The sequence below is a fragment of the Mastigoproctus giganteus genome, chromosome 5 (genome assembly GCF_048544385.1).
Source record: "Mastigoproctus giganteus isolate SK-2022 chromosome 5, ASM4854438v1, whole genome shotgun sequence".
Classification (NCBI taxonomy): domain Eukaryota; kingdom Metazoa; phylum Arthropoda; class Arachnida; order Uropygi; family Thelyphonidae; genus Mastigoproctus; species Mastigoproctus giganteus.
In genome coordinates this window covers 62,070,565-62,095,797 of record NC_143579.1, presented here as the reverse complement: position 1 = coordinate 62,095,797, position 25,233 = coordinate 62,070,565, and the positions used below count along the sequence as shown (strand labels likewise).

At 35.7% G+C, this 25,233-nt stretch overlaps 1 protein-coding gene across 1 annotated transcript in view; it reads left to right on the top strand.

Moving 5' to 3' along the window:
* Window positions 1–25,233, top strand: part of LOC150085450 (focal adhesion kinase 1-like) — a 377,186-nt gene that overhangs the window by 265,544 nt on the left and 86,409 nt on the right. The window contains exons 20-22 of the mRNA XM_090374569.1: window positions 1,987–2,087; window positions 19,085–19,200; window positions 24,315–24,505. Coding sequence (XP_090230695.1) covers window positions 1,987–2,087; window positions 19,085–19,200; window positions 24,315–24,505 — 408 coding nt within the window. The remainder of the gene's footprint in view (window positions 1–1,986; window positions 2,088–19,084; window positions 19,201–24,314; window positions 24,506–25,233) is intronic.

Here is a 25,233-nt window from a genome sequence, read left to right as displayed (position 1 = left end):
TTCTTTTTTGACAATTTTATAGCAGCTTATCAGATTAATTAGAGTTTTCCGTTATCAAACCCATGCTGTGCTTCTTGATAACTCATTAATGTAAAGATGCTTCTACAATACAGCCTTCATTTTTAAGACTCTTTAATTTTCCCCAGCCACATATTAAACTTAAGAGCTATATTTATTCATTTTATCTTTGGAATCCTTTTTTAAGTTGAATAGACATTTGCACATCTCCAGTTTGTTGAATCCTCACCCTGAATTCCAGGATGCACCCTTTTATAATTGATAGGGATTTTGCAGTGCACAAGTAACTTGTGCACTGCAAAATCCCTCAGTCATTCTTTTTCTTAGGTGCCTTCGTAGCCAGGTGGGAAGGAGCAGCAGTGCGTAGCACACGCTTCTTGATTAGACCGGGGTTCGAGCCCATCACGACCAAATACGGAGAATGCGGAAAGGTCAGGGAATGACCACTGCATATCTCGGAGCAATATGGCCTTAGTTGCTAATACTCCTAAAAAAAAAATAAATAAATAAATCAGTCATTCTTCTTGAAATGGGATTGCCAAACCTGTATATAGTACTGAAGGTGTAACCTGGCTAATATTTTATATAATGGGAATTTTTGGAGTCTTAATTACTGTGATTTGCTAAACACTGTAATAAAGGTTTTCATTTTCCACATATTCATTTTTGATCTTTCAGCAGTGTAGGCACAGTTTTAGTACTTTGTTTGTTGTGCAGTTATTTTCATATCTTAATTCAGGTTTATCTCATTGTTTTGCTCATTTCATTTTGTTCTCAATGCTATAATTAATCAGAATTTTGAATGTCGAGGGTGCATTTTGCTGTAGGCTGTTTCTTATCTTCCCTTTTGTTTAATTCTATTTTAATTTATTATTTAAATTATCAGTAATAAATTCCTGGCTTATGATGTTTGTAATTTCCTAGTATTTAAACTCTTCGAGATACTTGAAAGAATGAAAGTCATTGATAATTTCAGTGGATATAGATAAATTTTCTTAATTTCTGGTTCAAATTTTGTATTTCAACCATTTAAATATGTGGCATTTGTAGGATCTGTCATTGAGTAAATTAAATTTTAAGTTTTACTTGAATTTTGCCTTAAAAAGTATAATTTAGTGTTCTGGTGTATCAGGGAAAGTGTGTATAAAGTTAGGTCAAACTCAGGAAACTTTGTTATATTTAACTTATACGCCAGATATTTGATCAGACCTGGACTCATTGATTTAAAAAATAGTTGGCAATCAAAGTTCTTCAGTGGCTAAACTGGAAAACAAAACATTTAAAAAACCCTTTCTCGTGTTTTATTAATCAAACATTTACACTTGACTCAAGTTGAACATAAAATTGAAAGGGAAAAAAAAAAAAAAAGTTTAGTTGTGATTGGGCACATCAAATCATTAGATTTTTGAGTACTTTTTGATGGAAACTTGCACCTTATTTTCTCATTTCTTCATTAACTTCAGTTCAGTTTCATGGATTGATCTTATTATTGGGTTAATTCCTCTTCTTTTGATAGGGCTTGTAAGCCCATTATTTTGAAGTATAGTCATTGAATTATTTATAACCAATGACTCCAATCTCCACTGGATATAGTAATAATTTTATTGGTCAGCTGTTTATAGGGTTCATATTAATATTGTTGTATTTGGTTATTACAAGGATGTAGTAGTAGTAATAATGATGATACAACTGGTCTTCCTTTTTGTTAATAATATGATGTGTAAATATATTTATTATAATGGAATTTTTTTTATATATTCCTGACTTGCCAGAAAAGCATTGCCAGAAATTTTTTTTGGTTGAAATGAAATTCAGATTTCAAAATACAAAATATTTTTTTAATATGGATTTAAATAGTTGAAAAAAAAATTCACAAAAAGACTAATTCTGGCTTTCAGAGAGTTAAGATTGCTAATAATTTTTTTAAATTAAAGCAACATTTTTAAAATTATTTTTTCATTCTCTTAGATATCATGCAGCAGTTTGATCACCCACATATTATTCGACTGATCGGTATTTGCTCAGATTCCCCAATATGGATAGTTATGGAATTAGCCAAACATGGCGAGGTATCTTTTAATAAAATTTTTTTATTGAATTCAAAATTTAATTGAAAAATATAAGGATAGAGTAAATGATGTGTGTCTTAAATAAGGTGCTGTTTTATATCTGCATATTGTAGCAATAATTATTTTTTATTTTTACAGATTTCTTAGATTATGGTGGTTTAAATTGTACCATAATAAGGTGTATATTGTGTTTTGTGTTTTTACATTAATAAATACCCTGAAAATTGTTTTAGGTGTAGACAAATGATTTGTTTGTGAAGTCCCTTTCTTATCTCAAGCTAAAGAAAAAAACTAATGCTTGTACAAAGTAAAAAATAAAGGGTTTGGTTGATATTTAGTTTGTATACTCAGCCAGTGATCAGTGAAATTGAATAAAGAATTCATTGGTAGTGATAGATATACATAATACAAAAACTGTAGGATTGAGAGCACAATACATCTGAAAATGTTATAACCAAACAAGTTAACACAAATAGATCCAAATAGGACTCAGTACTGAAAGTTAATGAATGATAATCCCCTATTTAAAAAATTAACAAAGTATATTCTCTGGCAAAATTTAATGGAATCTGGAGGATATAATGGAAAAGCATGGGGAGGGGAGGTAGCAGATTCCTTTCCCCATAGCAGCATATTCATATTAAGATATCTGACACTGACCAAGGATATAAGATATATTTATTAAAATAAAGTATGTTTAATAAATTATTTAAATTTTTAATTATTAATATTTTACTAATTAATACTTTATCTTTAATAGTTTTATTGTACATTATTTTAATGATGCAGGCATTACCTGGCTTTGGGAGCTTTTTTTTTTTTTTTTTTTTTCTCCTTTTGAAATGGAGGCTGCAAGGAGGTGAAAGGTAATATTGTAATACAGAATAACATATAAATCTGTATTGCAATGAATTTGAATGTTTTCAGAGAAATAGTAGGGGAAAAAATACAGTAAATGTAGAAATTCTTAGAAGCAAATTTGCAAGAATTCACAGAGCAATTTTCACGCTGTTTAACACATTTCTTCGAGAAACTGTTGTAAGGATGTGAACAGAGAAAAAATTTTTAAAAGGCTGGCCATTCATACAGGTCAGCCTTAACTGTGGAATTATGGATAAAGAAAAGACATTACAGAGAATATTTAATATAGCTATGGCTGCAGGACTGTAAACTTGAGATTATACTAATACACAGTTGATCTATAATGCTGGATTTCAGTAAATAGCTTGTACTCAAACAGATGAGGAAAATGAAACTCTTTCTGTAGTTTCTCTGTTCCCTTTGGGAACAGCTTTGCTGGCGATCTTTATTTAGGAGGCTAATGTTGGAGTACTGCCATCTCTTAAAGTGACAAAACAAGGTTGAGGACGCAATGTTATTGTGGGTGTGGGATTTCCACTACTTAGTTAGTAATCACTGTTCTTGGCTTCCATTTAAGGTTCCTTTTTGGAATGAGATTACTGTTGCTTTACTCTCAAGTTTTTTCACATGTTTAGTTTGAATTTGTCTTCTTTTCTTTTTGGAATCCTGTACATATGGCTTTTTTTCCTGACTTATTAAGTGTCTCCCCTCCCTGATTACAACCACTAGGTTTGGCACTTTGCTTCCCTGACACCAGTCTCCGATCTACTGTCTGTATTTAGCCCTGCATCATTTAACCAGGCCTTTTATTTGGTGAATAAATTTTATCATTGGACACACATTCTTCATCAATGTTTTTAATTCTGTTTCCATCAAGTTTTTCGCCTGTCGATTTTTTGTCACGCTCTTCAATGGATTCGCTAAAACCTCCAATCAACCGCAGTTGTGTCTAACTGTGCTTTTCTCTTTCTACCGCAGTTTGTCATCTTGGAAGTTTGGAGCCATAATCTATAAACCCTGTTATCTGATCATCTAAATTTTACCGGATTTTATCTCCTGTAGTTCGGAATTATTCTTGTTCTATTTTCTGTTTCGCACGTTGCTTCACATTTTGATATGTCCGTGGCCTTCTGTCTGACGTTTCATGTTTTCAGGCCATCTTTCCCAAAAAAAATTTTTTTTTTTTTTTCAACGATAGAGGTCATCCCTATCTGTTTCTCTAAATCTATAAAAACTTGGTGACTTGTAATTGTTTCTCCTTTTCACTTCCTGGCTGTGATGTCGCTCCTCCGTTCTACTTAACGAATCCAGGTAACTTTTAGTTTTGGTTTCGATTTCCCTTCTTCTCTACAAGCCTATGGTATTAACACCCATTTTTACTAACGCTTGCTTATACTAGAACCCTTTCTTTATGGTTGGGCCTTACACAACCAGTAAGTTCAGTATTTTTAATGACTTTTTCTAACTTTTTTCTTTATACTGTCTTTTTCTATTTTTTTCCCCCGTTTGTAAAAAACTATTAGTGCAATACGAGGGTGATGCGAACGCTCCGTCTATCCTAAATGCTATCGCTATTTTCGCCTTCTTTTGAACATCTTTTCTCCCCTCCCCCTCCCCTAGAATTTACCATTCTCTATACCATTTGCTTGTCTATACTTTTTCATGCACTTCACATACATTTGTATTATATTCCACATTACACTTTTGTAAATTTGTATATACAGTCAGTCCTCGTATAACACGTGTTTACATTACATGAATTCGATCATACATGATTTATAAATAGGTGAACGATATCATATATAACACGAACCGAATTCGCTTATGCATGATTCACCTTTGTGTTTATTACAAGATATGGCAGTCGAATGTGGAATCACCCTAACTGAACGCAACACGATAAGAATGAAGAGAAGATTCTGAAAATGTATTTATGTTTTTCATATCAGTGAAGGGGAAACACATTTCACCATAGTAACATAAAATCCACACAATTCCAGCTATCGGTATTATCGCAAATGCAATTAGATAGCGTTTACCACCAGTTTATAACAGATTCTACCAGCAGAAACGCAACAGCTGAAAATTGTTTTTATTGTTTTATGGTAGTAACACCCAGAAATGTGCTTTAGTAAAATGTGAGGTGTTAATAGTGTGTCGCTGCCTTTATGGTGTTGTTTATTCAGTTGCTACACGTGTGCATCTTTGTTTATATGTATCAAGCGTGCCTCCTCATTTTGTAATTGTGCTTTATTCCCTAAAGATGAGTAAAATACTTAAAGTGTGAAAAGGAAGCATCTGGTGAAGACACTACAGATTCAGAGAGAAAAAGAATATCGATAGACAGAGGCGGACTGGGTCAAAAATTCTTATCCAGGAAAATTTGCAGTGGCCTCATACTAGCATTTATGGCTAAAATCACACTTCTGGTTTCCAGCCCACCAGGGTTTCCCTGGTAAGGCTTATGGCCAGTCCGCCTCTGTTAGAGAAAAAATATGAAATTGTGAAACACTTTGAGCGAAATGAAAGAACATGTGATACTGCACGTGCTACAGGCCTAAATGAGGCAATGCCGAGAATGAGAAAGAATGCAGAGAAAATTAAAAACAACTTTCATAGCAGGAACAACTCGAAGAGTAACAAAATCCATTAGATCAAGACGCAAAGAATTGGAAGAGATGGAACGTCTGTTTGGATAGAAGATCAAACAAAGAACAAGTTTGCTTACAATAGAAGCAAAAGCATTAGCAATATTTTATTACATAATAGTTGTAATCAAATACGTATTTTATTACGATTATTTATTGTTTGGTAATGTTTTGGTTACAAATGTGTGTTCAATCTTGGGTGGTCGGCACCTAACCCTATTTTTGCCATAGGGCTTGTTACTTATATTGTACGAGGGTTTCTAGGAACACAACTATTGTGCTATACGAGAACTGTGACTGTATTTGTCTTTATTTTAATTTACATATTTTACACTGCATAGGGACTACCTTGTCTACTAGTATTATGATAAAGGCTGCATATTGGAAAAGCAGTGCCTGATACATGGTCAGGAGTAGTTCCCTGATGAATTTCCTGGCTGTATATCATATTTTCATCTACTGTATTCAGATTATGCATATTTGCCATCCCCTGATTTGACCCCTTGCTAAAATTGCCCTCCCATATCTGAATATGGTGTTATTTATTTACTTGTATATTTCTTTTTTTTTTCTCAGTTCCAGTTCATTTTTGCACTAGGTTTTTCAAATTCTTTAACCTGTTTAACCACTACTTCACTTCCACTTTCTAATATCCCTTAATGAAATGACTTTCCATTTTCACAGATACTTTATTTATTCTACAAACACATTATTTATATCCTTTTGCTTCCTCTACTGCTGCACTGCGCATTTTGGAGCATTAGACATACTATAACTTTTGTTATTTTCCCTTATTTCTCCGTATTTTGCTTCAACTGTTATATATTACTACTATATATATATAAGTTAGTAGTCGTGAAGGGTAATGTGCTAACGTTACTGGAATGGTAACGCTGGTTATGGAGAACAAAGGGCGAACGGAACTGTTATCACAATCAAGGTGAACAATGCTGGGAGCTAAGATAATGGGAAGTAATAATGATTAATAAGAAATAATAAGCATAACTTGGTGCTTTTCGTCCTGTGATTTCAGCGCCTTTTTTCTAGGGCCAGCCGCCGAAATCAAAGGAGGAAACTGCAATAAGTGGGTATAGCCTCTGTTTCTGACATGAAATACAGCCCCACGTGGTATACTAGGAAGTAGGTAAGGTATGTATCAATCAGTTAAAATAATTTGTATAGATAAACGGTTTAGGTCAGTTAAAATAATTTGTTTAAATAAATGGTTTAGGTCGGTTAAAATAATTTGTTTAACTTTAATATTAATATTGGTAATGCAGCGTTGTATTTCATGGCTGACCCGACAGAGGCTGGAAGTAAAGAATAAGAAGAATAAAAAATAAAAGAATAACAAGAATAAAAAGCAAGGAAGGGATAACTTACATGTGGTCGTAACGATCTGTACTGTTGTGGAGAAATAAAATGTCCGGTATGTGGTGTAGGCTAGCAACCCCTGGTGTAAGGAATTGGGAAAGTTTTAAATGAAATAAATTAATTAATTATGTTGGGCTAGTTACCCCATGTGTATCAGGTTGGAGATGTATTCAAATGATTTAAATAAATAAATAAAGTAAGTTAGGTTAAATTAGCGAAATAGTAAAATTAAAATTAATATAACCAAATTTTGTTATGAAATTTAAAGTGGGTGGTAGTGGTAAGGTAGGAAGGAATGCATCTCAGGATAGAAAGGAATAAATGGCTGTCAAAGTAGCAGTATACAGGGTGTCTCAAAAATATGGGTACAAACGTTTAGGGGAGATAGGTAACATCTAAGGAATGTGAATCGCATAGGAACCCATAACCGGAAATGTCACGGGAAAGTAGTAGCAGAGGCACAAGAAGCAGAAATGACACAAGACAGTAATTAGTGTCAAACATTTATTTGACATAATATTAACAATGGAGTACAAGATGGATGCATTTCATGATGTTACAACAGATGCTTGAAGGTTCCACCATGAGACGCAGTGCATGGATTTGTGGACACGGTCGAACACACCTGGAGTTTCTTTGACAGTAGCAGCAGCGCAGACGAGTCTCGCCACGAGATCCATTTCCGTCTCCACAGGCGATTCATACATGATAGATTTGAGGGCCCCCCACAGAAAGAAATCAAGGCTCGATAAATGGTCACGAACATACCTTCCATAATGGGCAGGCGCCCATCATGTTGAAACCAAATGTTGCATCTCACATTTGCTGGAACATCGTCAAATAACCCTGGTAGAACTTGTTCAAGAAAGATCTGATATTTAGCAGAGTTCATGCGGGATGGTAACAGGTATGGGCCGACTAATCAGTCACCGACCATACCTGCCCACACATTTATTGCGAAGCGATGTTGTGCCGCATGGGGACGCACACCGTGTATGTTGTCGTGAGCCCACACATGAGCATTGTGGCGCTTCCGTAGCCAGGTGGGCAGGAGCAGTAGCGCATAGCACACGCTTCTTGATTAGACCGGGGTTCGAGCCCATAACCACCAAATACGGAGGATGCGGAAAGGTCAGGGAATGACCACCACATATCCCTGGAGCAATATGGCCTTAGTTGCTAATGCTCCTAAAAACTAAATAACATAACAACAACAACACGAGCATTGTGCTGATTGAATAAGCCTTCCCGAGTGAAATGTCTGATCCGTGACCAAAACATAGGCTGGAAAATTCAAGTCTTGAACACTTTCTTGGAGAAACCACTGCACAAAAGTCACACATGCAGGATGATCTTGGGGGAGCAGTAACTTGAACCCTTTGGAGATGAAAGGGGTGTAAGGAATCGTCATGCCGGACACTCTGTACACCACAACGAGACACTCCTAAGGCAGAGGCATTGGCACGTGTGCTGGTAGTAGGATTATTCTGGATGGCATTCAGCACACTTTTTCCATGGCAGGAGTTTGCGTCAAACGTGGTCAGCCCGCACTACTCCTGTTACTTCTAAATGACCCATAATCGCACAAATTTTGATGCACACACGCAAACAAACGGTGGTCCGGTACACACTTTTTCCATGGCAGGAGTTTGCGTCAAACGTGGTCATCCCGCACTACTCCTGTTACTTCTAAATGACCCATAATTGCACAAATTGTGATGCACACACGCAAACAAACAGTGGTCCGGTACATGTCTGTCTGGGAAGAGTTCTCCATAAATTCATTGAGTGGCTCGTCCATTGCCCTCTGCTAATCCATACACTAGGCGCATGTCTGCCAGCTCACAGTTCGTATATCAATGCATGCTCTTCGTGCAGCGACTACTGCTTGAATGAGTAAACCAGAAATTTTCCTTCTCCCAAACTGATGAACAGCGCCGTCTACCGACTTACGGTGACATTTCCGGTTATGGTATGCGATTCACATTCTTTTAGATGTTACCTACCTCCCCTAAACGTTTGTACCAATATTTTTGAGACACCCCGTATAGTCGCTGAACTTTGTATAGGCAAGGAAAGTGTTTTAAAACAGAAAAGGAGCATCGCGGGTATTGCATTTGGTAAACTAATGGCTCACGAGAAATAAAAATATAGGGGTTAGGAAAGCATAAAGAGTACTGAAGGAGGCAAAAGTTGGTGCTAGGGCAGTTCAGGGTTGCTATATCCGTTCCTATAGTAGGACCCTGAACATAGTTCTGTGAGCATCCTTCAGGTGTTTTTGTATGGTATATGAAGGTAAAAGATTGTAGATAAATAAAATAATATATAAAAGGTAAATGATAAATGAATACTCCTATAGATAGCCAATCGGGGGTGGGTACAAGTTTTCTACACCTGTAAGACCCCAAAGAGGCTGGGAGTATTGACTATACATATGTACAAGCCTAGCAGTAATGGAATGTCAGTTTGCCATGATGTTTTTGATATCAGTGGTACAGTTAATTAATTTTTTATATGTGATTATACTGAGAGCTTTTTTGATGTGGTAATATAAGTAGGCTGCCGTAAACTGGTTGTTTAGAAGTTTGCTGTAAAGGTTTCTGATGTTGCTTACTATCAGTTGTTTGTTATTGCATATCATAGCTATTCTGATGATTTGTGATAAGATGATGTTGGCATGCACTTGTTTGGATATATTCGAATTTCAGTGTGTGAAGCAGATTATGTTAAAGTTAAAGGCGTCTCGCTTATTATATATATTGACAGTGGGGTAGGGGTTGTGGAGGTCTATATCCAGATCCAAGTAGTTAACAGCTTTGTTATTATCATTGGTTTTTTCTAGTGCGAGTTCGGTCAGGTATATATTGGCCAGGTTTTTTATGAAGTTGGGACAATTTGCTACGAATAAATCATCAATATATCTGAATATGAAGATATCGGGAGGTAGTGAGGTTTTGTACCAGTATAAGTATAGATTGGCAATGATACAGCTTGCTGGGCTGCCCATAGGGGTGCCTATGGTTTTTTGGTAAACTGTTTTTCCATTGAAAATGTAGTTGTTGGAGATGCACAAGTTGAGTAGATTATTCCAGTATATAGGTTTGCAGAGTATTCTATGTTTGTGTCTATTATACAGGTTGTTTAAACATTCTTCAAATTGGTTTGATCTATACTTGTAAATAGACTGTTAAAGTCAAAGGTTTGTATATGTGATATATTGTTACTACGTAAGGCCAAGGCCTCCGTAGCCGAGTGGGCAGGAGCGGGAGTGCAGTAGCACACGCTCTTTGAGTAGACCGGGGTTCAAGCCCCTGACTGCTGAATATGGTCGATCTGCCAACCCGCACTGGACCAGCGTGGTAGATTATGGTCCATTTCCCTCAACATGAATTGTTGAGGAGGCTTCCATCCTGCAGTGGGTTGATAATTGCTGCACTTTACTTTTACGTAAGGCATTTATAATAGGGATATTGTTGCTGATTATCTTACTGTCAGGTAAGATGTTCAAGATGGGTTTCAAGAGTTGCTCTAAGGTTTTTCCTGGTTTGTATGCATAACTGTTCTTGCATGAGGTAATGAATCTGAAGCCTATTGGATTCTTATGGAACTTTGGTATGCAGTACATGTATGAAAAATTATAATTATTAATACTAAGTTTTAGTTTTTTGTTGATGGCTAATAGCTTTTTTTGTTATGATATTGTTATTGTTTGTTACTGGCTTGTATGTGTTACTAGAATTGAGTTCGGTTTTTAATGTGTGAAAGTAAAAAGCTTTACATATGAAAGCATAGTTACTAGCGGCTTTGTCAACAGGGGTGATAATAAATTGGTCATGTATCTCTGATAATTGTTTTTTAATTATGGATATATTGCAGTTATTTTGTGGTTGGTGAGGATCTGTGAGGAGGTAAGGTTTTGTAATTATTTATTATATTTAATGCCATGGTGTTTATCCACATTCGGAAGGCTTCGATCAGTGTGTTGTGTTTATAAGCAAGCATGAAGTAGTAGTCATAATGTAACTGTTTTTTGAATGCGGTTAGGCTGGTTTTTTTAAACATCCTGAATTTGTATCCATAAGAAAATTTTCCTCGGTTCCTGGTATGGTATAATCTCCAGATTACCAGTTATAATGTGCCCATGGTGGGGATTAACATATGGCTGTATCTGCCTTGTGGCAAATGCAGGTGTCCATGTCTAATTTTACTCTGTCCATGTTTGTGGCAAGGGATTTATAATTGCAAGCAAGAAGGCCGAAAGGTTTATCGTATCTGTATCTGGCTTTTATTATGATGTTTTGGCAACTGGCTGGAAGTAGATCGGAGTGCGGGTTGATACATTGGTTTATGTTGATGCGATCCATAGTGGTGTTCTGAAATTTTAATATAATGGTAGAATTCTCCTTGTTAATATTATTATTAATAGGTTTTAGTTTAAATTTACAAATGTCAATATATCAGGTGGAATAAGTGTCTATTTTTGAATACAAAACTGTTGATGAATTTAAATAGTGCTTTTAGGACACTGTTTTTTATACTGAAGAGTAAGTTATGTATCTCCTGCACTTCTATGTCATTGTTGTCCCAAATGGTTACAATCTGGGTAAAGGTACCTAGTTTGTGAATGTTTGAATTATTATTTCTTGGTTTGCATTTTTTATGGTGTCTTGGTTTGCTTATACATTTGACCATTTGAAATTTCTCATAGACAGAGAGGTTTTCTATAGAGCTAGTAATGATACTATGGCTAAATTTGTTATTTAGTCCATAAGGGTACAAAGTTTTAAGCTTCAGCATAAATATTTCTTCCTGTCTGTTTCTTAAAGCAGGGTCAGGTATATGGGCTAAGATAGAGATATTTGAGAAGCAATGATTCTGGAAATGTTTATATTCTATTTCATTTTCCTCTTTGCCATGGTTTTTTCCGTTATTGTAGTTGATGTCTAATCTATGAAGGTTAAGCCTTAGGTGTAGTTTGTTGCCGGTTTGGCCAACATACTTTGCATTGCATGTACAGCAAGTGATGAGGTATACCACGTTGCTATACTTGCAGAAAATGGGTTCGTTGTTATTGTTCGTAATATGATAGGGGTGCATGTATGGGCAAGTAAGGCAGCGCCTATTGGTACATTGGTTGAATTTGGGGTTTTTTATGGATGTGATAGAATGGGAATTTGTTATCCTGTTGTTAGCTAGGCTGAGGGCATTTGATGCTTATTACCCTTCACGACTACTAACTTATGTAGAAATTATGGTCGTTGAGTACTTTCTGCATATAGTAGTGTCCCAGGTCCATAATCCATTATTATTTTTATTATTATTATTTTTATTTTTATTTCTATTATTAATAATATTTTAAACTGTTGCTGCCTTTAAAACACACACACACACATTATTTCTGTGATATAAAAAGAAAGGTTGTTTCTTAGGATATACAAATTAAAAGTTATACTTGTATCTGCTTAGTTTTACAAGTTTTTCAAAAAAATTATTAAAAACAGATGTGAAAGACAGACAACAGTGGCTGAGAGAAAGAAGAATTGGAACGATGGATGATTTGATAGAGGCTGATTAGTATCATAAGCTGAAGACAGGACAATATATGGATATGATTAAGTTCTGCACAAAATACAACACAAAATAAATTTAAATTTATTTTGTGTTGATTTTTTATTATGAATAATTTTTTTTTCTTTTTTTTTTTTTTTCCAAATATAAACAATAATCCTGGTTAAACCACAGCAGTTAGTGCTGGTATGTTAATGTTCTCTTTGTTACAATATCAGAAAAGAGAAGTTTGTACAATGTAGCATTAAAATTACGTTTGGTGGAAAAAACAATTGCTCTCCAGTGAAGTCTGAAAGCAAATTGCCATTTCACTTTCGATGGGAAATAACCTTCCTTTGACTGTAGCAAATTGTCTAGAAAGGATAGGAAGGGAGGAGGGGTTATGCTGTTAGTTAATAAACACAAAATCTAAGGAAGTGCTTCCAGTTGACATGGGTGGACAGTGCAGTGTTAAGTCAGTTTGGTGTGACGTAAGCACTGGGAAAGCAAAGTTGAGAGTAGGAATGTGCTATAGGCTTAATGACTCTGATGAGTACAATGAACAACTCTACAGAGAAATAGTGGGCCGGTAAATCAGATTGTCTTATAATATGGAATTTTAACTTCCCAAATATTGACTGGAACTTGTGGGTTGGACACTCACACACTAGCAAGGATTTTGTGGATTTATTGGATGACTGTTTTCTACAGCATCATGTTCAAGAGGCAACCATAGGGAGTAAAACTCTTGATCTGACTATCAGCAGTGATTATTCATGCATTAAGAATCTGCAGATAAAGGTCACAGTGTACTGATGTAGGATATACTCAGAGATGTAACTACCATCAGGGGTAAAGGGAAGGGTTTTTGCTTTCGTAAATGTGACTACAGTGGTCTCAGACAGTTTTTAAATTCTATGTAGTGGAACCAATTGATGATGTTACCAACGGCAAATTCTAAATGGAAAGCATTCAAGGAATTAATCTTGGAAGCTATTAGACTTTTCATACCAACTAAGAAATATTGTTCAAGGTTTAGGCTTAAATGGATGTCAGATGAACTAATGACACTCATGGCAGAGAAGAAAAATGCATGGGACACACAAATTATCAGGAGACACAGATGCCTATGATAGATATAATAGTCTGTACTCAAATGACAAAGGAGGTTAGGCAAGCAAAGGCAGATTACAAGAAATCTGGCAAAAAAGAATGCAAAGAAAAGCAGCAAAGACTTTACTTATGTAAACTCTAGAAGCAAAGGGATGAATCAGATTGGTCCACTTGATATCAATGGTTCGATTGTAGATAATTCTGCTCAGGTAGCTGACAAACTGAATGAGTATTATGCATCTCCATTCACACTTGAGGAGTTATTCAGGGAGGGGAATGACAGAAGTTTATGAAACTCTGGCAGGGAGCTAAATGATTTTGTAATAACTGAGAGCAAAGTGGAGGAGAAATTTCTGTAGTTAAACATAAGGAAGACACTTGTTGTGGATGGGATCTATCCAATTATATTAAAGGAAGCAGCAAAGGAAGTAAGCAGGTTAGCCATGATTATGAGGGCATTCTTGGGCTCAAGGAGGTCCCCATGGACTGGAGATGTGCAAAGTTTCCACAATTCACAAAGGGGGGAACGAAAGGTGACACGAGTAATTACAGACCTGTTAGTTTAACGTCCTGTCACGGGAAAATAATGGAGTCACTGGTTAAAGAAGCACTGCAGGATCACCTAGACAAGACTGTATAACTACAGTCAGATACAGCATGGGTTTGTTAAGGGGAAGTCTTGTCTGACCAGTTTGGTTGGATACTATGATGTGGTCATAAAGGAACTGTGTGCAAAAAAATAATTTTGATATCATATATCAAAATATATTTTAGGAAAGCTTTTGATACTGTTGCACATGGAAGAAAACTGTACAAGTTGGAGCAGTATGGCATTAAAGGAAAGTTTCTACAATGGATAAAAGGATAGTTGAGTGGGAGAAGACAGAGAACGGTAATCAATGGACACTGCTCTTCATTGACTAATGTTATTAGTGGAGTTCCCCAGGGGTCCATGTTGTACCCATTGTTGTTTTCTGTATTTATCAATGATATCGATGAAGGTATATCAGGCTTAATGTCCAGGTTTGCAGAAGATGCAAAGGTTGGTAGGGTTGTTAATGACACTAAGGATGGTATGTTACTGCAACATGGTCTAGAAGAGTTGAGCAGTTGGACTTCAGAGGAGGCCGAAGTTGAACATTGACAAATACAACTTTATTGCATATGGGTAGCAGTAACCCAAGAGAAATGTACCAACTGTGTGGTGCTACACTCAGGATAGTGGAGAATGAAAAAGACCTGAGAGTAATTGTGACTTTACTGCAGACGCCATTAAGACTAAGTATTCTTCTATAGTTTACTACCCTGACACACATCCCTTGAAGTTATTTAGTTAATTTCACTAGTTTTATCTTCTCACTCATTTGAAACATTGCCACCCTCAGAACATCTTGCCATCAGCTGCTGCAGCAACAAACAAGAATTCTTGAGATGTGTGTGCACAAGCATTACTTTGACCAGTATCATCATGTAAATGCAGATCTATATTACTCTTCCCCCCAACTAGCAGTTTCCCTGAACCCTTAAGGTATCTTCAATGATACTTGCAAAAATCCTTGCATCATCTTTGTTCAAATGAATGGATATCTTCTCTACAAAACAAGTGCCAGCTATGCTGATAAAATTTTTCTCCTCTAGAGTTGTGCAGACTGCCCCGAGTCTTGAATTAATCGACAAGGCTTTTAGCATATAATCCCTCCTATCTGTGTATATGTGTCTGGGCACAATTGCAGACACATACACTTTCTGACCTAACTCCCAGCATTTTTTTCAACATGGTCCTGTATTTATCCAACAGATGGTCAGGTCGTGTACATTTAATTTCGTTAGTCCCCACATGAATAATAATTTTCTCTTTTACCTCCTATAAAATCTGACAGTCTGTTGTTAACATCATCAATTGTTGCCCCTGGCAAACACACTCTGGTTCTGGACTACCTGTCTTTATTACAGAAAATGTCACCCATTTCCTTGACAATAGTCTCCCAATAAAACTAGATCATCTGCGACCAGAGCAGTGTGCACTTGATTATTCTTTTCTGGGACCTGAATCAGGGATGCATCACTTGGCAGGTCAGTTGATACTTAAGTCTCTGACTAGCTCCCAGTTACATTTGTTTCTAGGGCAAGCACTCCTTTCTTCGGTGACTCAAATTCTTGTAATGCACCAAGTTGTAATTTGAGATTGGTACTTTCCTTACATTGGTTGTAAAGAAAAGAATCGTCAGTTGAGCTAAATTTGTCTTCTAGACCAGCCTTAGAATACATGCCACATACTATACAAATGATGAAGTCATGACTCATGCTGGAAATACCCGCAGGCATTTCTCTGAGTCCCAATGTCCCTGGATGTTGTATTGTAAGTGGATCTTGTAACAACCATATTTTAGAAAGATTACGAAATTTAAATTTACTATCTAATATCTAATATTTTGTTAAGAAAATATTGTGGAACTTAAACTGGTAATAGACGTAAATCACTAAATAAGTGAAATTTAAGCTACCTAACTAAAGTTACAAAATTCCTGCCAAAATATCGATAGCTGTGGCTATCTGAATATTAAGCTGTAGCTTTCCAAAAACTTTACATATTTAAACTTACAATATACTATGGAATTTAAATTAACAGAGTATTACAGAAATTATACTGCTGACAAAACTTTTAACCACTAGTGAAATTAGATTTAAGCTACCCAACGAAAGTTACAAAGTTTCTACCAACATATCAATAGCAAAGACTATCTGAATATTAAGCTGTAGCTTTCTAAGTAGTAGTAGCATGTGATGCAAGAAAGCAAGTGTATGAGCTTATGCAGCATCAGCCAAAAAAAAAAAAAAAAAAATCATACCATTTCCTCAAATGCCTGTCCAGTTCCTCCTTAAATTTATTTAACCTATCAACTTCCACAACGACAGATGGAAGTTTGTTCCAGCAATTAACCACCCGCTGGCTAAAGGCAAATTTCCGCACATCTATTCTACATCTGTCTTTTCTTAATTTGAATTTATGCCCCCTTGGGTTCGTAATCTGAACAAGTGGAAGGATCCCATCAGAATTCAGCGTGCTCAACCCATTCAAGGCCTTATACACCTCAATCAGATCAACGCGCAGGTGCCTAGTCTCCAGCCACTGCAATTTGCAGAACTTAAGCCTCTCTTGGTAAGAGGATCCCTTCATTCCCCTCACCAATCTTGTTGCCCTTCTCTGTACACACTCAAGCAAATCTACATCCTTCCTAAAATGAGATAAGTACTAAAAAAATACTTATCTAAATATAAAAAAATAAACTAATCTACATGATTATAGGAATTCAAACTATATATTAACTACAGTTTAGTACATTAAAATAAAAGAAAACTAACCTGCAAAGAAAAGAGCTTTGGAAATATGCAGCCACATGTTGTAGCCTCAATCCCAGAATGAACTACAGCACATGTGCGGGTTGGGACACTGTATAAAAAACACCTGATACTGATCTCCATTCATCAGTGTTACTCTTGTTCTTCAGATGGGAAAGACAGCGGACTTAAGAGAGTTTGACAAACACCAGACTGTAATGGCCAGACGACTGGGTCAGAGCATATCTGAAACTGCACGGCTGGTGGGATGCTCACGGTACTAACCACAGTCAGCCGTGGGTTAGTACCTACGTACCGAAAGTAGTCTGAAGAGGGGAAAGGGAAAACCCACGAACCGCCGCCGAGGTGTTGGAAGACCATAGCTCATTGATGCTCGAGGTGAGCGAAAGCTCTCCCAGATAGTACGTGGCGATTGTGGCACAACTCGCTGGTGATGGGAGTAATGTGTCACAACACACAGTACATCGAACCCTGCTGAAAATGGGGTTGTGTAGCCACTCTGAGTGCTCATGCTAACCACGGTTCACCGGCGACAGCACCTACAATGGCATGCGAGCATCAAAACTGGACCTTGAGCGATTAGAAGTTCGTCTGATATGATAAATCACATTTCCTGTTGCACCATGTGGACAGCCAAGTACGTGTGCGTTGTTTACCTGGAAAAGTGATGGTGCCTGGATGCACCGTGGAACGACAACAATCCTGTGGCAGCAGTGTCATGCTTTGGGCAATGTTCTGTTGGGACACCTTGGATCCAGCCATCCATGTGCCAGGCACTCTGACATCTACCACCTACCCTACCTAAACATCATTGCTGACCAGGTACTCCCTTTCATGGCAACGGTCTTCCCCTCTGTCAGTGCCGTCTTTCGGCAGGATAATGCGCCATGCTACACCAGCCGGATTGTTAGAGACTGGTTCGTAGAAAATGAGGAAGACTTCCGGGTATTGCCCTGGCCTCCAAATTACCCAGACATCAATCCCATCAAGCATCTGTGGTTTGTTTTGGAACAGCAACTCTGATCTGTGGTGTCTCAACCACAAACCTTACAGGAGTTAAAGGACCTGCTGGTTACGTGTGGGCACCAGATACCACAAGACACATTTAGAAATCTTGTAACGTCCATGCCTCCCCGGGTACGAGCTGTTTTGGCTGCACGTGGAGGACCAACATCATATTAAGTAGGTGGTCATAATGTTTTGGCTCATCGGTGTATAATAATAATAATTCACCAGGAAAACAAATTTCATGATCAGAAATACCAACAGCCCTACCAGCTTTGACATTGGACTTGAAGAAGATTGTGGGGGGGGGGACGCACACTGCTTTCCATTAACAATTGAATGTAAACATCAGTAAACATTCAATTGTTTCAGACTGTTTATATAATTCAGTGAAACACCAGAAAAACATTTCATAATCAGAAATGCTGATTGCCATGTTAGTTTTCAACATCTGACTTAATAATAAAAAATACTGCTTGCCATTAATAATTGAATATAAATACTGATTTAGTTTTTCAGATACTTTATGTGAAGTATAAATATGGAAAAAACAATACCGCAGGAAAACTAACTCCATAATGGGAAATGCCAAATGTGGTGGTGGGTGCAACATTGGAATGGGGGTAAAAAAAAGAACACTGCCACCTGCCATTAACAGTTGAACATAAACATCAAGAAATATTGATTGAGCTTTTCAGATTGTTTAATGTGAAATGTAAATCGATAAAATAATTGAGCCATTAGCGGTATAACAGGAAGACAAACTTCCTAATCAGAAATACTGATGGGCATTCAACATTGGACTAGAAATGGAATTTTCCAATGTTATGGTGGGGACAACTTCAGACCATAAAGGGTTGATAGTGTATGAATTAAACCACTCTTATATCACGTATGAATTGGTTAAAGCTGTCAAACAAAAATAAGTCTAACTGAAAACAGTTAGACTTATTTTGCACTAAAAAGGTTTTTATTTATAACATAAGAGTTGTTTGAAATTCATTTATTAAGTATTTAATTCTTTTTTCCTATATTTCACAAGAAATCTCTATATAAAAATGATTTATCATATATATTTTTGCTTTTTAGATGCGTGCATATCTTCAAAATAACAAACATATTCTAGATTTGGCAACCTTAATTCTTTATGCATATCAGCTGAGTACAGCATTGTCTTATTTGGAAAGTAGGAAATTTGTTCATAGGTAAGATTTAATTTTTACAGTTTCAATTATTTAAATATTTATACAGAAATTTGATATATCGGCCTCTGGAGCTACAGTAGTGACTACAGAATTAATATTAATAATTACCTTTATACTAATTTTGAATAGATATCTTTATTTTTAATAATGTGCCACGTGCTGTCACACAAGTCTGCAGGATAATGTGTTAGTAAAAGTTGATTTAGTTTATTACTAAATTTGAAATTATATGATTGTTTCATTGCACAAGCTATGTATGTCTTTAGCTAGAGCAAACATTTAGAGATTTCTCTTGAGTTTAACCACTTAAAACTTTCTCTGTGCTTTGTTCAGTTAATGATTTGTAGTAGTTTGAATGCCAAATAAGTCTAATTAAAAACATGTGGCTTGCTTGCCAACCTCAGCAGCTAGTTCTCTCTCTCTCTCATATACACAGACACACACACACATTCTTTGTTTGCTCCTTTGGCACTATCCTCTTTCCTAGAAGTTAAAATCCAATCTAAATTTCTTCTGTAATCAAGATTAAATTTTTATGAATACATATGGATTCCAAGTTTTCTTCTTAGTACATTGCACAAAGCTTTGATCTGTCATTCTAACAACATTTTGGTTTGTGAAGTGTGACCTTGCTCTCATTCATAATGTCAACACTATACAGAAATATTTTGCTATATATATCATATCTCACTTCCTCTGTGTCTCTAATCTTGTCTTTCATCTTTAAATCCAACCTTCAGCTTATCACGTTGATAGAATATTTTCCCATCAGATGGTTAAATGTCAAGCTTGGAGATCCTGTTGTGTCATCTTCACATCTAAACCTTAATTTTCCAATAAATTTGTTAAGGCTGGTTAAGATAAGAATGTTGCATATCACAGTTGGCTTACATCCAAATCTCCTGGTTAATTTTCTGCCTACACCGAAGCTCACAACAATTGTGAAGTTATTAATCAATCAAAACTAAATTTTGTGCAGGCTAAGAGTAGAAAACTTGCTTGTGCAAACTTAGTCAAGCATTCTGGTCTCTTGCCAAACTGTTGGCCACAACTTTTGTCATTCTATATGTCAACCTGATGGTTCTATTGCCATCTCAGCTAAAGCGCTGACTTCTGGCATCCTCCTTTTCTTCTAACTCTTGTACTGATGAACTTGGTAAACCAACCCCTATCATTTCCAGTACACTCCATTCAGTGCCTTCTGTGGTCTTCCATCAAAAGGATATCAGAAGAATTTTGAACAGTCTTGATGCCAAGAAAGCTCTAAGTCTTGATGGCATTTCATTTGTTCCCAAATTCTGTGCTTGCTCTTGTTCTGTGTTGCTTTCTTATTACACTAGTGTTTTCCTTCTGCTTGGAAATTTGCTGATATCCAGCCAGAACCTAAAAATAATGACATCCCTCCCATCCAATTATTGCCACATTGCATTCACTTCTATTCTCTGCAGAGTAATGGAGAAATCCATCAGTTTCCAACTCCTAAACTATCTCAACCTTCCACTTATCACTAGTGATATATCTTATATTACCCATCTGTGGAAAAGTGTGTTGAATCTTAAACAGTTGTCCTTGACCTTTCCATGGCTTTTGATCATGTTTGGCATAAAGGTACTCTAAACAAGCTTCTATGTTATGGATTGTTGGCTGTTTTTTTGCAGTTTTGTATCTAGTTTTTCTCTCTGCCAATCTCTGTGGGTAATGATAGATGACTCTATCTTCTATCTTCTCCACTTACATTGGTGTTTTCCAAGGTACAGTTATTTTTCCCACTCTTTTCCTCTTGTATCTTAATGATCTTCTTTTACTGACTTGGAACTCCTATCCATAGTTTTGCTGTGGATAACACATTGCGTTCCACCTTCCAGTTTTGAAAAATCTTGCCCTGCACAAACAGCTTTGACTTCTTGAACACCAACTACCACCACCATTTTCTTAAATGCTGATCTCCAGGTAATTCTTCAGTGGGGAAAAAATAACTTAGTTAATGGCATTCCTTCTAAAACTCAATCCTGACTTATATGTCGCAAAAAAATCTATTGCCTCTATGCTTATCTTCAATGACACTCAGATTTCTAGACAAGATCACATATTTCAAAAGGGATTACCCTGACTTCTAATCTCTCTTATGCATAAGCACATCAAAAATTTTGCTTCCTCTGCATCTAAAAAACTGGATTTTCTTATTACTTCTCAACAACTATTCACTCTACAAATTCCAGATATGCCCTGTTATGGAATATTGTTCCCACTTTTGCAGTGGCATTCCCAAAACCTCCTTCAGACTTTTAGACTCCATTCAGAAGAAGTCAGTCAGGTTAATTAATGACCCATCTCTTACAGTCTCTACTTCCATGTTTTTGCTGCATGCCTTTTCTATAGATACTTCCAATGGCACTGTTCTTCTGAATTGGCATCTCTAATTCTCTCACTTTGTTCATAACTACTCCCAACATGTGCCACTCAAACCGAGCCCTATACACTCTAGTCAGATACTTTCTGACTAGAGTGTATGGGGATCTGTATAGGTTTTGGTATTTTAATGACAATTATCATTATACATAATGACATAACAGCCAAATTTTGTTGGTCACTAAATCTCTTTTTTTTTGCCTTCATCTTTTATACAACTTAGTTTTGGTGCATTATTGCCTTTGTTAAAACTCAAACTAAACCAAACACATGCCACAACCAGTCAGCATCCATTTACTGTGCAGCTTCAAACTCACAGAACCATCTTTTCTTCTTCCTCATTTATCCATTCAACTTCTGTTTTCTGGAACAGCCATCCTTGACACATTTCCTGAAATTACAGTATACAGAAATTCAGTCTAAAGTCAACAAGTACCTTCAGTCTTTTCATTTTTTAACCGTGCACAGTAGTAAGTACTATAGGTTATAATATCTTTCATGTTTTAGGGTTTTCATTAAAGGGGAAAAAAAAAAGACAGATGTCACAGGAATGTGTATCAATAGAGCTATATCCATAAGGTGTTACACAGCTGCACTCTGTGCATATATGCATAAGCCCTATATCGTGGTCACCAATGCAAAATATCATTTATAGTAATGACATTTCTAATGTTCATGGACTTGACAACAGTGGCAGAAGGTGCTTTGCTAGGACAAATCTCTCTACACAATGGGTTTTTTTTTTTTTTTTTTTTTGTGATGGACGTATTTGGGTTTAGAGATTGCTGTGGAATTGTATCAACTTTTGTATCAGCTGGTTTGAATTTGTCCCATTAGTGTAGTGCCTGAAATCACATAGTCAATGATTTTTTTTTTGGATATTTTGGTAGTTTTTCACTATTTACACTTTGTAGTGATAAATGTAGCATAGAGTACATTGTATGCCTAATATATGGCCTGCAGTATCACTGTGCTTCTGTCTTTTAGTGGTATCTTTCCTGTTCTAATTTTGTGTGCAGTATTTTTGTTTTCTGTTGGAAATAGTGAAAAAAATACTCTTTTGTGTAAGTACAGTATGTTTGTTTCTTCTACAAATCATGATAATATTCTAAGTAGACAAAGAATACTACTTGCTTCCATTTCACTAAATTTCATAATTTTAGTGAAGTGCTTGTTCTTGATTTGAACCATACAATCCTGAAAAAATTACTATATGTATATCTACACTGTGACCAACTTTTCATGAAGCTGAGGTGGGACATTTCAAATATAAGAAGGGACCACATGACAGTAAGGAGGGACATTTTATAGTGACGTTTATACGTGTATTTTATCTCATTACTTTTATTGTCAGATAAATTCTAAAGAAGCTGAAAGGAGACTTTTTCCAAAGAAAAGAAAAATTATTACTTTTACTAAAATTAAATTTATTTATTTTTTTAAAGTTGTACTTCCAACTTTACAGAATGTATTTTTTTTTTACATAAGGTTTTTTTTAAGAAATATTCATAAAACTCCTAAACTATATTCATAACTTGCAATGTTTCTACTTGTGTATTCTTTGTGTTGTGGACATTAGAGAAAATTGTGTTTTCTCTAATGACCACAACTTATTTGTTAATGAAAATAATTTTTTCCACAACATCCACACAAACATTCACCTTTGGAAGACAAGCAGAATTCAACTTTTTTTTACATTACTAACTTCAGTATGTTAATCCAGAAAATGCTTAAATATTTCAACCCACTTTTTCTCTATTCTTCAGTAGGAAATATTTTAATTCCCCCTATTTCATCAATGAGAAGGTTATCTTCAATTGTAACAAATGGATAGTCTTTTCTAAGCATCAGAAGAGTCCAAGCAAACGATCTTGCCATAGACAAATAACTAGTCCATGATTGTAAATAATTTATACAAACATTGCAAAAATTTTTGACATGGTTCCTGTATATGAACTGCCCATTATCACTTACCTTATTGAAAGATTTATCCGTCCAACCGATACTTTAGGCTTTTAGTTATATCACTGATTATTTTGTGTTTCTATTATTGCTATATATGTTCTCTCTATAATCAGTATTGCTTCATGAAAAACAGTGGATTCACTGTGAATAGAATGCAACCATATTTCAGCCGTGGGATTTTTAAAAAAATCTAAAAAGGGATACCAGACAACAACAATCATATTTCCTCCAAAAAATATGATTTTAAAGCACTAATAATGTTGAATAATGTTGTAATAGTGTTTGGAGGGCAGACATTGATGTCAGCCAGCATGTTTTTGCATGTCCTAATACTTTTTTGTGTTCAATTTCCGTATTGTCATATATTTCTTTAAGTTTAATGCATCTGACTGCAAAAATGTGAACTGGACTACAGGTTGATGTTGAGCTTTCCAGAAAATATTAGATTTTGTGTTTTACAGTGGTATATCCCTTTTCCTCTTTTTTTTTTTTTTTTTTTGCACAATATGCAAGTACTTTTAGCATATCTAGCACAATTCCTATAGTCTGGAATTGTGCCTTTTAATAATAAGCTTCATTATGAACCAGCATACATTTTTCTTCTTTCCTATAATTTATTTGCATATCTTCTTGTTTTTTTTTTTTTTTTTTTTTTTAGATATTCTTTAGGCATAGATTTTACTACTTGTTTGAATTTTCAAATATGCTCTGATATAACTGAAGTTTTAAAATATAAATAGGGATATAGCTGCTAGGAATGTATTAGTTTCGGCTCATGACTGCGTTAAACTGGGTGACTTCGGATTGTCAAGATGGGTTGAAGACCACTCTTACTATAAGGCTTCAAAAGGCAAACTTCCTATTAAATGGATGGCTCCTGAGTCTATTAATTTTAGGCGTTTCACAACTTATAGTGATGTTTGGATGTTTGGTAAGCATCTCACTTCTTTATAAGAATTTTTTCTGAATTTTTAGTGTCTTGTGCTGATATGTAAGCTAAAATGTTACCTTCAAGTGCCTTTTTATAATTATGGTGCTCTACCTAAAGTGTCTATACTCTATCCCTGGATTGACTTGAATAGACCTATTGGGTAAAGTATAGAATACATATTATTAATAATAGCTGGCGACTGAGTCACTATTAACTGAAAACTGCAAAATCTATTGCAGAACATGTTTTATGAGAATGGAAATGGAATATAAACAGCTTAAGCAGAGCAGTATGTTAGTGGTTTTGTTATGTTCCATTAAACAATTAGTGGTTTATTGTATATTTTGACTATTAGAAATCATTATCATATTGTCATTTTGGATAGTATCAGTTTAGATTTTGTGCTTTAAGTTTAAATTAGTCATAAAACATCTAGATATGGTAACTTAAACAATTAAACAACAAGTTTATTATAATTACTGTTAATAAGAAAACATGAAAAGGTAAGATTAACATTATGAGAATTGAGCAAAAAAATTAACAGAAACTGGAAAGTTGAAATTTGAGTGCAGGTTTATCGGAGTTAGGATACCAGTAAGATATTTTAAATGGAACTGTTTGGAAGCTGGTTAAGTGAGGTCATCATCTTGGTGTGGCATTAATATTAAGTAAAAGTAATATAACACCATTAAGCATTTTATTAGCAGCATGGGTGAGCTATGGAAATC